The 13614-nt window shown below is 41.3% G+C and overlaps 1 protein-coding gene across 6 annotated transcripts in view; it reads right to left on the reverse strand.

The window, feature by feature from the left end:
- Positions 1–847: 847 nt before the first annotated feature.
- LOC108677243 (heterogeneous nuclear ribonucleoprotein K) overlaps positions 848–13614 on the reverse strand; it is a 76358-nt gene continuing 63591 nt past the window's right edge. For all 6 annotated transcript variants that reach the window (XM_018165445.2, XM_018165442.2, XM_018165444.2 and 3 more), the window contains 3 exons: positions 9232–9789; positions 8623–8810; positions 848–7328 (listed from right to left, as the gene is read on the reverse strand). In XM_018165445.2, the coding sequence (XP_018020934.1) occupies positions 7283–7328; positions 8623–8810; positions 9232–9789 (792 nt within the window). In that variant the 3' untranslated portion in view covers positions 848–7282. The remainder of the gene's footprint in view (positions 7329–8622; positions 8811–9231; positions 9790–13614) is intronic.

Consider the following 13614-nt stretch of genomic DNA (forward strand, 5'->3'; position numbering starts at 1 on the left):
TAGATCAGCATAGAGTGTGGGCGAGAGACCTTATAAGGTCTCGTTTCAGTTTCAAAACACTAATTTCTCAATTACTTTTTTGTAATATTCATCGTGACGTACATACATTCCGCAGTGTATCGTATTTTGGAACATCTATATGAACAGTATAATATCATATGAACCTCTCTTGGCATTCTTAGAACCGTCGTCTTTGGGACATGACATTGTAATGGCATCAGCCATTACAATATTTGGAGTGCAAATACTAGCACCTTTCTGCAGGAAAACAGCTGGCATCATTGATCGGGAAAGCCACCAACACAATTGAAGTAGCTTAAGACTAACCCGACTTAACTAACTTCACCGATGGCCCACTCATGTTAGCTCAGGAAACTCACAAGCTTAGGATAAGGGATTTGTCCTAAACCAATCTCGCAGTACACGTGCAGCCAACTGCGCATGCTAGTCAACCGGCAGCACCTCTCTCGATTCACAATATTTCATGACGCCTAAATAATGTATAATAAATGTTTAACCGACAAGACTAAGTCATTGATCGTTCACTAACAACTCAACGATGGTTATCGATAATTAGTCATTTCATTCCAGCATTTTGTCTCTCCTGAACAAACAAGACTAATAGTAGCGATCTTTTTCAATTCGTGGAGATGCCCAATTCAAGAACCAATGTACGAGAGCGTCAAATGATAAGTTCAATAAATCAAATTCTAATTAATAACACACTAGGCTGATGTGCATTAAAAAATCTATGTTATATTAGATATCGCTATACAATTAGCAATCAACGAAAAGGCAGCACTCTCCATGCTAGTTTCAAGACAATGAGGGATAGAAAAAACGTGAGCATTATGTGAATATTTATTCATGTCTGAATGCAAAATACATCGATCACATTACAAAATGGATGGCTTCACATAGTGTATGATGGACGCTAAGTAAAGATAGCAACCACGATGCCGATCGACGTCAAGTTTCAGAATATCAATTCCTAGTCTTCGGCCATAACGAAGTAATGTAACTGGAGACGAAGCTTCGCTAAGGCTCGAGCGTGACGACTTCTACATCGCAGCAGCGATCGCTTAGATAGATGGTCACTACAGACTACGGGATGGAAGGGCAATTGGGGAGGTGGGGTTAAGACGTGAACAGCTCGCTTCGATTAACAAAATGAAAGGATATTTTACCTTAACAAATGGCTATGTCATCTATACTCAACAATATTCACTTCTTCAAACTTAGTCCCTAATCCGCAACGTTCTGTCGGGGACAAAAACATTTGGTATAGATGAAGCACATGAACGCTCCACGCAAGCATGTCTTGAATGATTCTGAAATTAATAGGAAGATCATTTCATAATGAAGCGGGAGGAGAAGTACGATAACTTGATCATACGAACTATTTACTGAACTAAATGCAACGCAAATATATCGTTCATAGCGCGTCAACCTGAAGACAAGGGAATTATCTGGAATAAAGAGCAGATAAAAGCTCAGTGAGCAGTTCACTAAATCACGCACTTGCTTTTATCAAATCCTCTCAATCAAATTGTCAACGCAAAAATAAGCGAAGTCATGACATTAGTCCCGCAAAATAGCATTCGAAGCATCAACAAAATCCATCGGTATTTTCAAACTAACTCAAGACTTAAAAATAAAAAAACCAACATTAGACGTAAACGAGGACTTAGAATGAATTAGAAGGCTACACAAGATAATAGTTGAGAGCCTCTTCATCTAAGACGACGAATCATCTAAACTTCAATAACCTAATAATAACGTGAATCAGCATGGATGTAGTCAGTAACATCTGTATAAATAGAAGAACTGTTGGGCGCCAACTTGAATGTTTGGCTCCAGAAATAACCATCTGATAAGAACTTGAGGTAGTTGCTCTAAATAGAAGCCTATTGACGGTGCTGGTTGATAAAATGTGACAAAGAAAGTTATCCAAAGTTTAGTAAACGGTTCAATAACCTCGAGCTACTTAGCTATAACAGCTTCAACATTCAAAAGAGATTACTGACACGAAATGTTTGGGGGTCTATAGTTGTTTAGGGTCTACTCCTATATACTATTGGACACACTAGTCTGGATGGAACGGATGAAACTATTCGGTACGAGAGCAGTACGCCTCGCAGCCCCACGCAAGAACTCATGGCAGTTATAGTAAGAGCTTCAACCTAAGTCTGAATTGAGAGACAACCGTCAACTTCTTACTGAGATTGGATCACCAGCAAAGAAGAATAAACAAACGAAGAATAATATCACCTAGAGATTGCAAAGGTCAACAAGGAACACAATATAATTTAGAGAACATCACGCCACCATCCCATTCCAAACATGGATTGCTTCATCAGAATATTTTGGATTTCTCATGAAAAAAAAAAAACTGAATAAACTAGCTGCCGAGTTTCTTGCGAGGGAGTGCGCAATGTTCTACAAGACACTACACGCTAAACAGAGCGGCACACACGTTGCCTCTCTATGGTCCAGAAAAATCTAATGGTTGGTCGAGTGTTGGCTCGTCAGAAAACTAACATTTCTTCAACCTCTGACCACTACAAGCAGACTCGCGTAAATATGAACGATGTCGGCACTCTTCACGCTATTCAGAAGAGAACACTACGAGCTCAATACAGTTGAACGAGTAAACGGAGCTTCAGTGATCCACTAGCAGTACCGTATAGCAATGCCTCCACTCCTGCACACAGCGTAGCATGAGCCACTCAATGAAGGGATCGATCGAGACGTAAATGTTCGAAAAAGCGGGAGCGGATTCAGGCGCGCTTTGTCTGAGCACATCCAGTGTATCGTGATTAGAAATAAAACTGATCGATAACATCTAAACATTCAGGAAAATAAACGGTCAACAGATTGCTCTCCTAAATATGTCAACTAAGGTAACTTTAACAACTGTCCAATTAAATGAAATTTAGGTCTTACTAACGTGAGTTTGATGCCTGAATAACATGTCCATGACCTGGACAAATTATTCAGGCTATGTTGCATGGGATCATTTAAACTCAACCCATTGCGACCGTACTCAGCGATCATTTGAAGTGAACAACTGCAGATGAATGACATTTCCAAATATTATCCAAATAGCCGAGTCAAGTGAAGGTGCAACTCTTGAGGAAATTCTTAATCGAGTGCGTCTTGATGAAGGTTGAACAAGTCCAGGGAGCAAGTGTCTCCAGGGAGCAGGTGTCTCCAGGGAGCAGGTGTCTCCAGGGAACAGGTGTCTCCAGGGAGCAGGTGTCTCCAGGGAGCAGGTGTCTCCAGGGAGCAGGTGTCTCCAGGGAGCAGGTGTCTCCAGGGAGCAGGTGTCTCCAGGGATCAGGTGTCTCCAGGGAGCAGGTGTCTCCAGGGAGCAGGTGTCTCCAGGGAGCAGGCGTCTCCAGGGAGCAGGTGTCTCCAGGGACCATTGTAGTCAACAAACGTTGCGTCAATATTCGAACCAATGAGTTAAAAGTAAAAAAAAAAATTATCAAACTTCTGATGGAGTTTCACTAAAAATTTGTTGTCAAAAAGTAAACAAGACTTCCAGGTTACAGAATTCTTATTTGTAACTAACTATTGTTTACACCACTAAATTAGCAAGCGCATGTAGCAAATTTGAACGTATCCACCGACATGTCCATCTGCATTAGCGAGCTTGCCAGTCTGGCGTAGCACTAAGGGACAAAACTCCTGTAGACTAGGCCAGCTCGCAGCAACTGCAACTGACAGTGAATAGTTTTGCAGCGAGATACAAGCATATTGATCAACCCTAGAACGATATATTATGAGATAAGCTTAGGAAATATCAGGACGGCTAGCGTGAAAAGACCTGTCGACACGCAGAGTCTAGTTAACACCTGTTCCATATGGTAGCATGCTGCGGCTTCAATAACGATACAAATGTACACTTTCAAATAATTTCTTACAAAAAGTGAATCCGCATGTAACAATTTGCGTAACCTGGTCAACGCAGGCGATGAGGCTGTCACTCGCAAAGTGATTAGAAAAAATGCATTGCGACACGGAAGGCTCGAATCGAAGTTAGTTTGACTAAGTAATAGTGTAGAACGGTTCAGTAGCATCACATATAATGTAAACAATACAGTTAAGATTTTCAATTCATTTTGTATATGGCCGACGCAAAATAATGCAATCCTGTCGCGTAATTGAGACTACATCAGAATGTGATTGGAGTTGCCACGCCGTGAATCCGTGCCGTCCGATGTGACTTGTTCAGTCATTTGAGTAACAGGCAATTTACAGGCAGACAATGCTGGCTTAAAATTCCACGAACCAGACTCACTACAAATACGGCGTCTTAGGTGTAGAAAATTGAACCCATGGAAAAAACTGCACCTCAACATTTCGAAATTTAACCAAAATAATACAGAATTCCTTCTATAAGAAATCTATTCATTTTAGAGCCCATCGCACACTAATGTATACAATCGACAACACATTAGCTGCGTCTGCAGAATCAAGCTACTCATATCCTGAAGATTAGCGACAATTCTTGCACGAAAATAGCATCGATTAGATTTCAAAACTGGCACGATAAGCAGATTTGCACTAGTGATCATAATCGTGGAATGTGAACAGCCCGGATACCAAAATACTCTCCGATTGACTCGGGATGATGGTAATGTTGATGCCTGATTTACTTTTGAGGTATTGGTACTGCGACACCGAGAAACTCCCGAGAAAATATAGCCTGCAACAGCACCCAACAAAACCCCCCCTAGTAATAGCGGTGCCAAGATTTTCATATGATGGCATTAACCACAGTTTTGGAGCCACAGCAGCAGCGAATTCGTGTCAGATCATGGTTCATAGATGCTCATCAAGAGCGCTGGTGTGAATAAGAAACCGTATTCTGATGAAAGGATAGCGCTATAGCGGCGCAGGACGGACCATATGGCGTTTGACAGCAGCGGTGCTGGACTCCAGCATACGTAAGGCCCTCACTTTTGATTAACATTTAGAGCGAGCATATTAAGCAGGCGTTTGATGTGGCATTACAATTAACTGCTCCTGGCGCAACATTACTACGAGTATAGTTGAATAAAGTGACGTGCAATATTAACCAATATGCTTGCTATAGTTAACGTAGGTGAAAAGTATTCATATTATAGTTAATAACATTCTTAACACAACAATTACAAGTCTGTAGCTGGGTATGTAGGTACGTATGATAGAATATAGCATTTAGCTTACATTACGATGCTATAGAAGGTTCCTCAAGAACCCATTATCAGGCAAGCATGCCTGCCTCAGCTATCTTCCGAAAATTAGTGCAGTTGATACTTTTCTTGTTGAAATACTAATGTTTAAAAAGAGCTGATGCACCTCAATTAAACAATTTATTTTTACACCTCACTTTCAATAAACTGGAGCGAGGTATTCAAACGAATTTGATGAATTCTTCAAGCAATAAAAGCCCGACGACAGGTCAAGGCTTGAGGACCTAACTCAAAGATTAGGTCATCAAATTACAACGTCACATTACATCTCACCAAATGATATTGTGAACAAACACGCAACAACACACAAGAGGCATCACTACCAGCACTAAGATAAGGTAAACAAAGTAAAATTAACGAATTGCGAAACATTGGTAACGAAAGAATGTATTTGTGTTGAAAATATTCAACCAGTCGTGATCACGCATGCTAATTTCATACAGTATTTATTTCATACAAGTAATTTTAATTTCTTTCAAACAAGGCGGCGCGAGACTTGGTCTTGTTGAGGCCAAATAAACCCCCAACACTTAGCGTCAGAACGAACATAGATCTTACCTGATCAGTCACGTGTCACTTAGCAGTTTATTGGTCGACAGGAAGTCATGAACGTCGCCAAGGCGCTTTCCTACTAAACGGTCAATTCGCTATGTTGGCGCCAAGCTTTTTACATGGTGGTAACTAGTCGAGCGTGCATTAATGTTAGCTAAATCTGTTCGTTCATTTATTCGTCTCAGATCAGAATAGTGAACGAGTATTGAATTGTTACAGCACCGAACTGAGAGCTGCGGATAACATTGCGGTACGTGCTCAGAAGCTCAGTAAAATATACAAACAATAGCCTATCATAACAAACTGCAAAAAAACTACTATGCTTCTCGTTTAAACTATCATTTCAGCAATGCATCAAGATTAGTTATGCCACGACACGCATAATACCGAACATACTATAAAGCCCCCAACTATATTGAAGAACAATCAAAACGCAATCGATCTTGTATACAGACATTAGAATGACATACGAATTCCGGAGCTAAACCGAGCTACTCTAGACATGAACGATGTTAACTTTGCTAAGACGCACCAAGCTAAAAAAAATATATAAAAATGCCCACTTATTATGCAGCGGGAGGACCAAGAAGTTACTCGGATTAGAACAGTTAATTGTGAAGCACAATCGTATACTCGTTCTCATCCTTCCAAGCCCTCAGTTTACAGAGAACAAGAACATGTACAACTCGACATTTTTGCAGAAACTGCTACTACTTCTTCAACAAAGGTACTGTATGCAAAAAAGATACAAAATCATAGAACCCGGGTTCTCTTTTAAAAAGTACCGGGTTCTTTTTTAAAAAGTAAACAGCTACCCAACAGTCTTTTGTGGATAATCCCCTTGTAATGCAGCTCAGAGAAAAAATGCAGCTCTTTTTTAAAAAGTAAACAGCTACCCAACAGTCTTTTGTGGATAATCCCCTTGTAATGCAGCTCAGAGAATGCCCAGTTGAGGAAACGCGAACACAGTAGAACATCAGAGCAACAACATTGAGGTAAAAAAAAAGTCGAAGAAATACGTTCTGTTATTTGCGAGCAGGCAAAGCGTACACCGCTGTACAAACAAGAACAATTGCAGGACTCCCAGAGTAACAATGGAAGTTTCTCTGACTGTAAAATCAGGTAAGATTCAATGGGAGGTTGTTAATTTTGATAATGAAAGTAAAAATGTCATCCAGACTTTCTCAGGAGAGTACCTATATTGTTGACGATTAATTAGCAGAGATGACAATAAAAATCCAAAATTTATTTACTGCATGGAAAATGCAATCGGCAGGTATGGTTTTCTAAACAAAATAAGAACATTGAAATACAACCCGGAGTGGCTTGAATTGAGCGAATCCTCGACTGTGAATCGAGTGACTCGCTCCGTGAATCGAGTGACTCGCTCCGTGAATGAATGAATCGCTCCGTGAATTGAATGAATCGCTCCGTTTCTGGTGTGTAAGCGGAGAAGGCGGAAATGATGCACGATGTTGAGGCAGACTCTAGTAGTTCTCACGTCGGCCACCTTGACCGCCAAACTCGCGAACACTGCAAAATGGCATCTCGTCAAAATACAGGACCTGCATCAGTACAGTGACAAATTGAAGAACTTACTCAAGGTAAATATACAAATTTTTAGCGTTCTGATGCCATAGCTGTAGCTGGTAAAGTGTGGCGAAAGGTAAATACAATCAATGAATTTTGATCCACATGAGAAATGACGATCTCTCTTTAACTTCAGAAGCAAATTTTATAATTAAAGACGTGGTGAGGTGATTAGAAAGGGACAATAGATTTAATTTGATCTGAAAATGAACATCAGAAGTTACGTTAAATTGTCGCAGGATCTCAACCGAGTGAAAGGCCGTTTGCCAGGTTATAAAATTCGACAAACAACTTAGAACCTATTTCCTTCACGGAAGCTCAAGCACACTGACATTAAGCGCGAAGACCAAATCTAACACAAGATTAATATGAGATGAAATCGACCACTGAACTCGGTTTGTGCCTCTTATTTCGTCGGTGGGGCCAGAAAAAAACCTTAGGTTGGACCTTAGAAGATTCCATAACCACAACAACCTTCTTATGAGATACAGCGACCCCTCACCACCACTTTAGTGGCCCCAATAAGACTCGGGCAGTTGGTTAGTAGACTCGGGCAGTTGGTTAGTAGACTCGGGCAGTTGGTTAGTAGACTCGGGCAGTTGGTTAGTAGACTCGGGCAGTTGGTTATCAGACTCGGGCAGTTGGTTATCAGACTCGGGCAGTTGATTATCAGACTCGGGCAGTTGGTTATCAGACTCGGGCAGTTGGTTAGTAGACTCGGGGCAGTTGGTTGATTTATAAATTTGTTAGTTGATGTCACAGGTTAGAAGCGCAGGCAGCGGCTGCATTGCTGAGAAGACTGGCGATTTCTTGTTAGTAAAAACAAACAACAAAATCACTAGTCTTCCACAGCACTACAGTCGTGACTCCAAGTTACTCCCGAGTGGCGAAAGTCAGATTCCTCACGAACTCTGAGCATCACTTCGCGGATTTTGAACATTCATTCAAAGATAACGAAGTATGAAAGCTGTCGATAAAGCAAAGCTTCCTACTAAATAAATAACTAATTACAAATTAAATTATAACTTGATAAGCCACAACAACATTAGAATGTACGTGCGTCAAACGCAAAACTTCAAACTCGATGAATATTTGAATATACATCTTTGTATACATTCAGAGCAAGCCGATTAGCGCATCATTCATGTAAAATTACTGCATCTAAGCATCATAAAAGCAGGCTATCAATGATCGGCTTTTGCAATGCAATCTAGCAAGAATGTAGTGAGCTGCTCACCTCTGTTGCAGGAGGTACTGTGCGTATTTGATCTGCTGGTCTTCGCCCACGATGGTGATGACGCGGTCGTTGCTGCCAGGGCGCGCGTCCTCGATGTTGATGCTGCAGCACGAGTCCGCTCTGATCTTGCGGATACGCGCGCCTCCCTTGCCGATGATGGCCCCCGCCACGTCTTTGGGGATCGTCACCTGCGATAAGTTCTAAAGTCAGGAAATCGCAGTAAATGGTGATTTCAGGAAATAAAAATTAAACAATTTTACAATACTCTATCATCAACAATAAGATAAGTAGCAACAACGTGTTAAATAACATAATTGTCAATAAAACGCTCGTTATACAGCCGTTTATATGAGTGACATGTGGACAGGTTATTTCTACACATAACACGTAGAAACAAGAGAGCAAATCGCATATAATGAATTTTATTATTCCCAAACCGGTTACTAGCACGATTCACGAGAAAATTACTCAAATATTCCAAATTAAGTGACTAAGTTAAAATTTCAGACACCGTAACAGAAATGAAAAAATCGATTTTACGATAATTGACCTTACGCCAACGCAGTTGCTCAATAAACAAGAGCATCAACAAAAAGTACACCAGCTCACTTGAGTCGTGATCTGCTCAGCCATGCCCATAGGCTGGTTGTTGTTCCAGTATCCACCGCCGCCACCACCTTTGACACCTCCCACTCCGTTGCTCGGCATCATGTCGAAATCCTCGCCTCCGCCAACTCTTCTGTTCATGCCGTTACCGTTACGAGGGGGAGAGAATGGTCCCCCAGGCGGACCTCCTCCCCTTCGCCTATCTCCAAAAGGTCCCATGCCTCCATCCCTCGGTACCATAGCGCCTTGAGGAGGTCCCATGGGCCCACGTCCTCCCATAGGTCCTTGCGGGGGAGCACCCATCGGGGGCATGCCAGGTCCACCGCCGCGAGGGAAACGGCCTTTACCCTCACCCCAGCCGCCATACTCAGCGGCGAAGAAGTCCTCGTAATTGTAGGGGTTATAGGGGTTCTCAATGCCCTTGACGGGCGTCTCTCTGAGGGTGTCGACGACGGTGTTGAGCGTGAGCAGCACGCGGCCGCGGTCGCCAGCTATCTGGATGACGCGGTCTGTGGACTGAGGGCAGCAGCTGCTGAACGCCTTCACCTGACCACCGCACATCTGCACACATTCAAAAATTCAATTAGAATAAACCCTCGTAAGATTACAATTCAAATAAACACAAGGATGAACACATTTCGTACGAAAAATCGTATGGATACGCTACAATATGTCACCAACAGAACCGGAATCGAAGCAAAATTGGCAGAAATACGATCAAAAAGCATCTTTGAATACAAGCAAATGGAAAGCTCGTCAAATTCGCCGTGTTCCTTAACAGAAGGAATGTGAAGTGGAATCAGTTAATTAGAACTCTGGCACAGGGAAATGAAAGCGAAGCATGATCACGATTCAACTCAATTTAAGCACGATTCAAAGTTGACCAACTACAAGCAGCGCATGACGATACTAATCGATAATTAATGGGACGCTAGCAAATAATTTAAAAGGAGATGTAATTATTCTACATCAATTTCTCGAAACCATCATCATTAGCGTATATATGCTCGATAACTCCTTTAATATAGCAATTTGCATTCAAACGCTATGTTTTGAGCGACAAAATTAAATGGTAACTAAAAAGAAGCAGGTACTCGCAGGTACTCTCCTAGGAAACTCTTCAGCGATATTCTGTTCATTAACATTTCATACCGAAGACCATTCATTGTTCGAAGATTTGCGATTACATCATATATAATGTACAGAGCGCAATGGTTGAAACAATAGAAAATATAATAGGGCGCATGCGTGCTTCATGTGAGAAAGAGATCACTAAAGAAACCATCAGGAAGGAGACAAGCTATCCTTCCGCCCTGCTGCTGCTGCTGCTTGACGCCCTACACACACAGGCAGCGCGGCAAAGGCTGGCGCTAGGATGTTATACAGCAACACGCCAATGAATTATCGATTTCGTGTGCAAAATCGCGTGGCATGAGAGGAGGGGGTGCAGTAGCGCGCCCACAGCAGCTCCCCTTTAATCAGCGACAAACTGGGGCTCTATGCGAGAACACCGGTCCAGGCAATGGAAGACGCTGCTGTGAGAGAGAAGCACAAGACCTGGACGATAGCATCACAGCAAAATAATGCGAACATCGCTTGCCATTAAAAGAATAAGAGATGGTTTTGAAAGATGCACGAAACTTTTTATTATAATCTGACGCTTGAAAAGATATTATATTTTTCAACACGAGTACCGTAATGAAACAAAATATTTCCCGACATTTCCCACAAACGAAAGGATCAAAATTCGGGAGAAAAATCTGCAAAAAAGTGTCTTTCCAGTGCAGTAGAAATATATAAAAACTTCTTAATCCTCATCCTTGCAAAGTTAAGAAATGACACAGCGGCAAGATGAAACCCATGAATGTAAAGACCACAAATGCCGTGTCGCAGGCTCGAGAAGAGGAACAGCAACGCTGCAGCTAACTTGACAAATGACACCGCATCTCGCACCCAAACCTGCAGCGTACCGGCCGGTTCTTGATGACAGGTGTATACCGTATTATTCTGCTAACAAAGCAACCGCTTAACAAATAGCAATATTGGAGACCCATCAGGAAGGGAGTACGTGATGAGGTATACTTTCGACAATTAGTTCGAAGAACACGCTTATGACAGAATCTCCGGTTGACCGAATAGCATGATGATATATATAATTAATTAAATTAAATTAAGTTTTAGTTAGGGTACATACGGAGTGTGCTCATGAATAGAATTATTTTCCCAATCTGACGAAGCTTTTTACTCAGAGATTCATTCACACTACACATTTCTGTCAGTGCTCAAGTCGCAAAAATTCAATGCCGGATCAAGATGATACAATTGCATTTCAAATTCTTTCTTATTTCTTAGCTTTACACAAAAAAGCGCAAAGCAGCATAATTCTGCTCCGTTCTTCGCATAAGAACGCCATGACTAAACATTTCAAACTTGCATTTGGTTCCTGAAGAGCAAAAGCGTACTTACGACTAAATCATTGATGCTGAAATTGCACGGCTCTTGGAAGGAAGGAGGCGAAAGCGAGTAAAGAACCAAGACAATAATTGTTTAAAAAAAGCTCGATACCAAACAGCGTTGCCATGACGAGTGGATGTGCCGCAGTATAAACACCGCAGCGCAAGAGCGTTGGAATGCGGAGAGTCAGCGATAACGTGGCCCTGTTTAACGAGGCTGTAACAAAACTACAAAGTTTGCATTTAAACTCTCAGGGAAAAATGGTCCCAAGCATGACCGATGCAGTCAGAAAGATTCTCTGTATTCAAAACTCGGCTCGTCAGTGTCAGATTTGTTCGTCATTAATAAGCAGCGATCTGCAGAGCGTGAGGTTTCAATCCCTCGAAAAGAACCAAAATTACACGTGCAGCGCTATCGAAAGGCTCGAGTGTTCCTAATGTATGTTGTATGTTCAGAAATGTTCTGGCAATTTATATTCTATTCTTTGTTTCAACCAAAAGATGTAACAAGATATCCGAAACATCGACATTATACTTGCGAAATTTATAGGAATAAATTATCGTGAACATAGCCTTTGTAATTTAGATGCTTAAAACATTAAAAAGTGTACAATCCGTAAAATGAATGAATTTAATTGGAGCAAGCTGGTATCAAAAACAAATAACGTAAGGAGTGGATAAAGCTTCCCAAATTCAGCTCTTATGCCAAGCGGTCGCTGGAATTGGCAGTCACGAGGATGAGCTTCGGCACTAATAAAAATATAGGTAAATTTGTTGTCTAACTCGGCAGCATTCAAAGGAAATTTTTCATTGAGTAGCACATGGTGCTTTTTTACAGACACGGCATACCATCAGGTGTTAGGTCGCACTTGTTCTAATGGTGATAAAGTTTTAGCTAGGTTACCCTTCGCTACCTAAGGATGCCATTCCTTGACAAAGCTTAGCTAGTAAAAAATAAATGAAGATGCAGACGCTCGGTCCATAATATCCAAAACATAGGTTTTATTGCTGCAGGAGTACAGAAATCGGTTCAGTTATTCTCTCGTCACGACGATGAATCAAGTAAAGGCCAGCTTGCCCTTAACTGTGATCATCCTCGTCAAGGGACTGCTAACAAAAAGCAAAGCTAAATATAACCTTTGTAATGCTTAGTAAGCGGTTCATCCACGAGCATTTGTCCCACTGAACTCGAATAGAAGCTATATCAAAGCCAAAGGAATGCGGTCTGTTGGTAAACATTAATATAGAACGATAAGCCTAACATCATGTTATCTATGCCGTGAGCTCAATTCCTACCGCGAAAAAGGCTGAACTTTCATCAAATGAACTATATGATCGATCGTATTGAATAATAAATTCGATAGGATCTATGCCACGGCGCACCGACACTGACACCCTGAACCGTGTCACCATCTAATGCTACAAATTCGCTGATAAGAAGTAGTATTGGTGTAATATATTTGAGCGCAGATTCAAAGAACACAGATTTTATTAAATGTCGATTTAATTTATAAGTAAAATAAGTGAAGAATGTATACCAGCACGTTTTACACGAAATTTTCAAATATTTGTAAGAAATCTAATAGCGTTTGGCAATTTCAATGAACATAGGATTTTTGGCAGTCTTGCATACGGATTCATGAATAATGCGAACAAAATATAAAGCGTAGCAATCGGCTGTGCGCTACAGGAGTGTATCATCATCAAAGTGATATCATCATCAGAGGCTGGAGAAATGTTATTTGGCATATTAGAGATTTAATAAAAACATGCTACAGGTTCTGTAAAACCCTGCTCACGCAGCTATAATCTGAAGGAATTGTCACGAGTGTCATGAAATAAATGCTAGTTCCAGCGCCGTCGAAACACGGTAGCTGAACGCTCAATGTTCAAGGCAGGACCTTCTCATTGAAAAATTTGAACCTAATTTGCG

The sequence above is a fragment of the Hyalella azteca genome, unplaced genomic scaffold (assembly GCF_000764305.2).
Source record: "Hyalella azteca isolate HAZT.00-mixed unplaced genomic scaffold, Hazt_2.0.2 contig4109, whole genome shotgun sequence".
Classification (NCBI taxonomy): Eukaryota; Metazoa; Arthropoda; class Malacostraca; order Amphipoda; family Hyalellidae; genus Hyalella; species Hyalella azteca.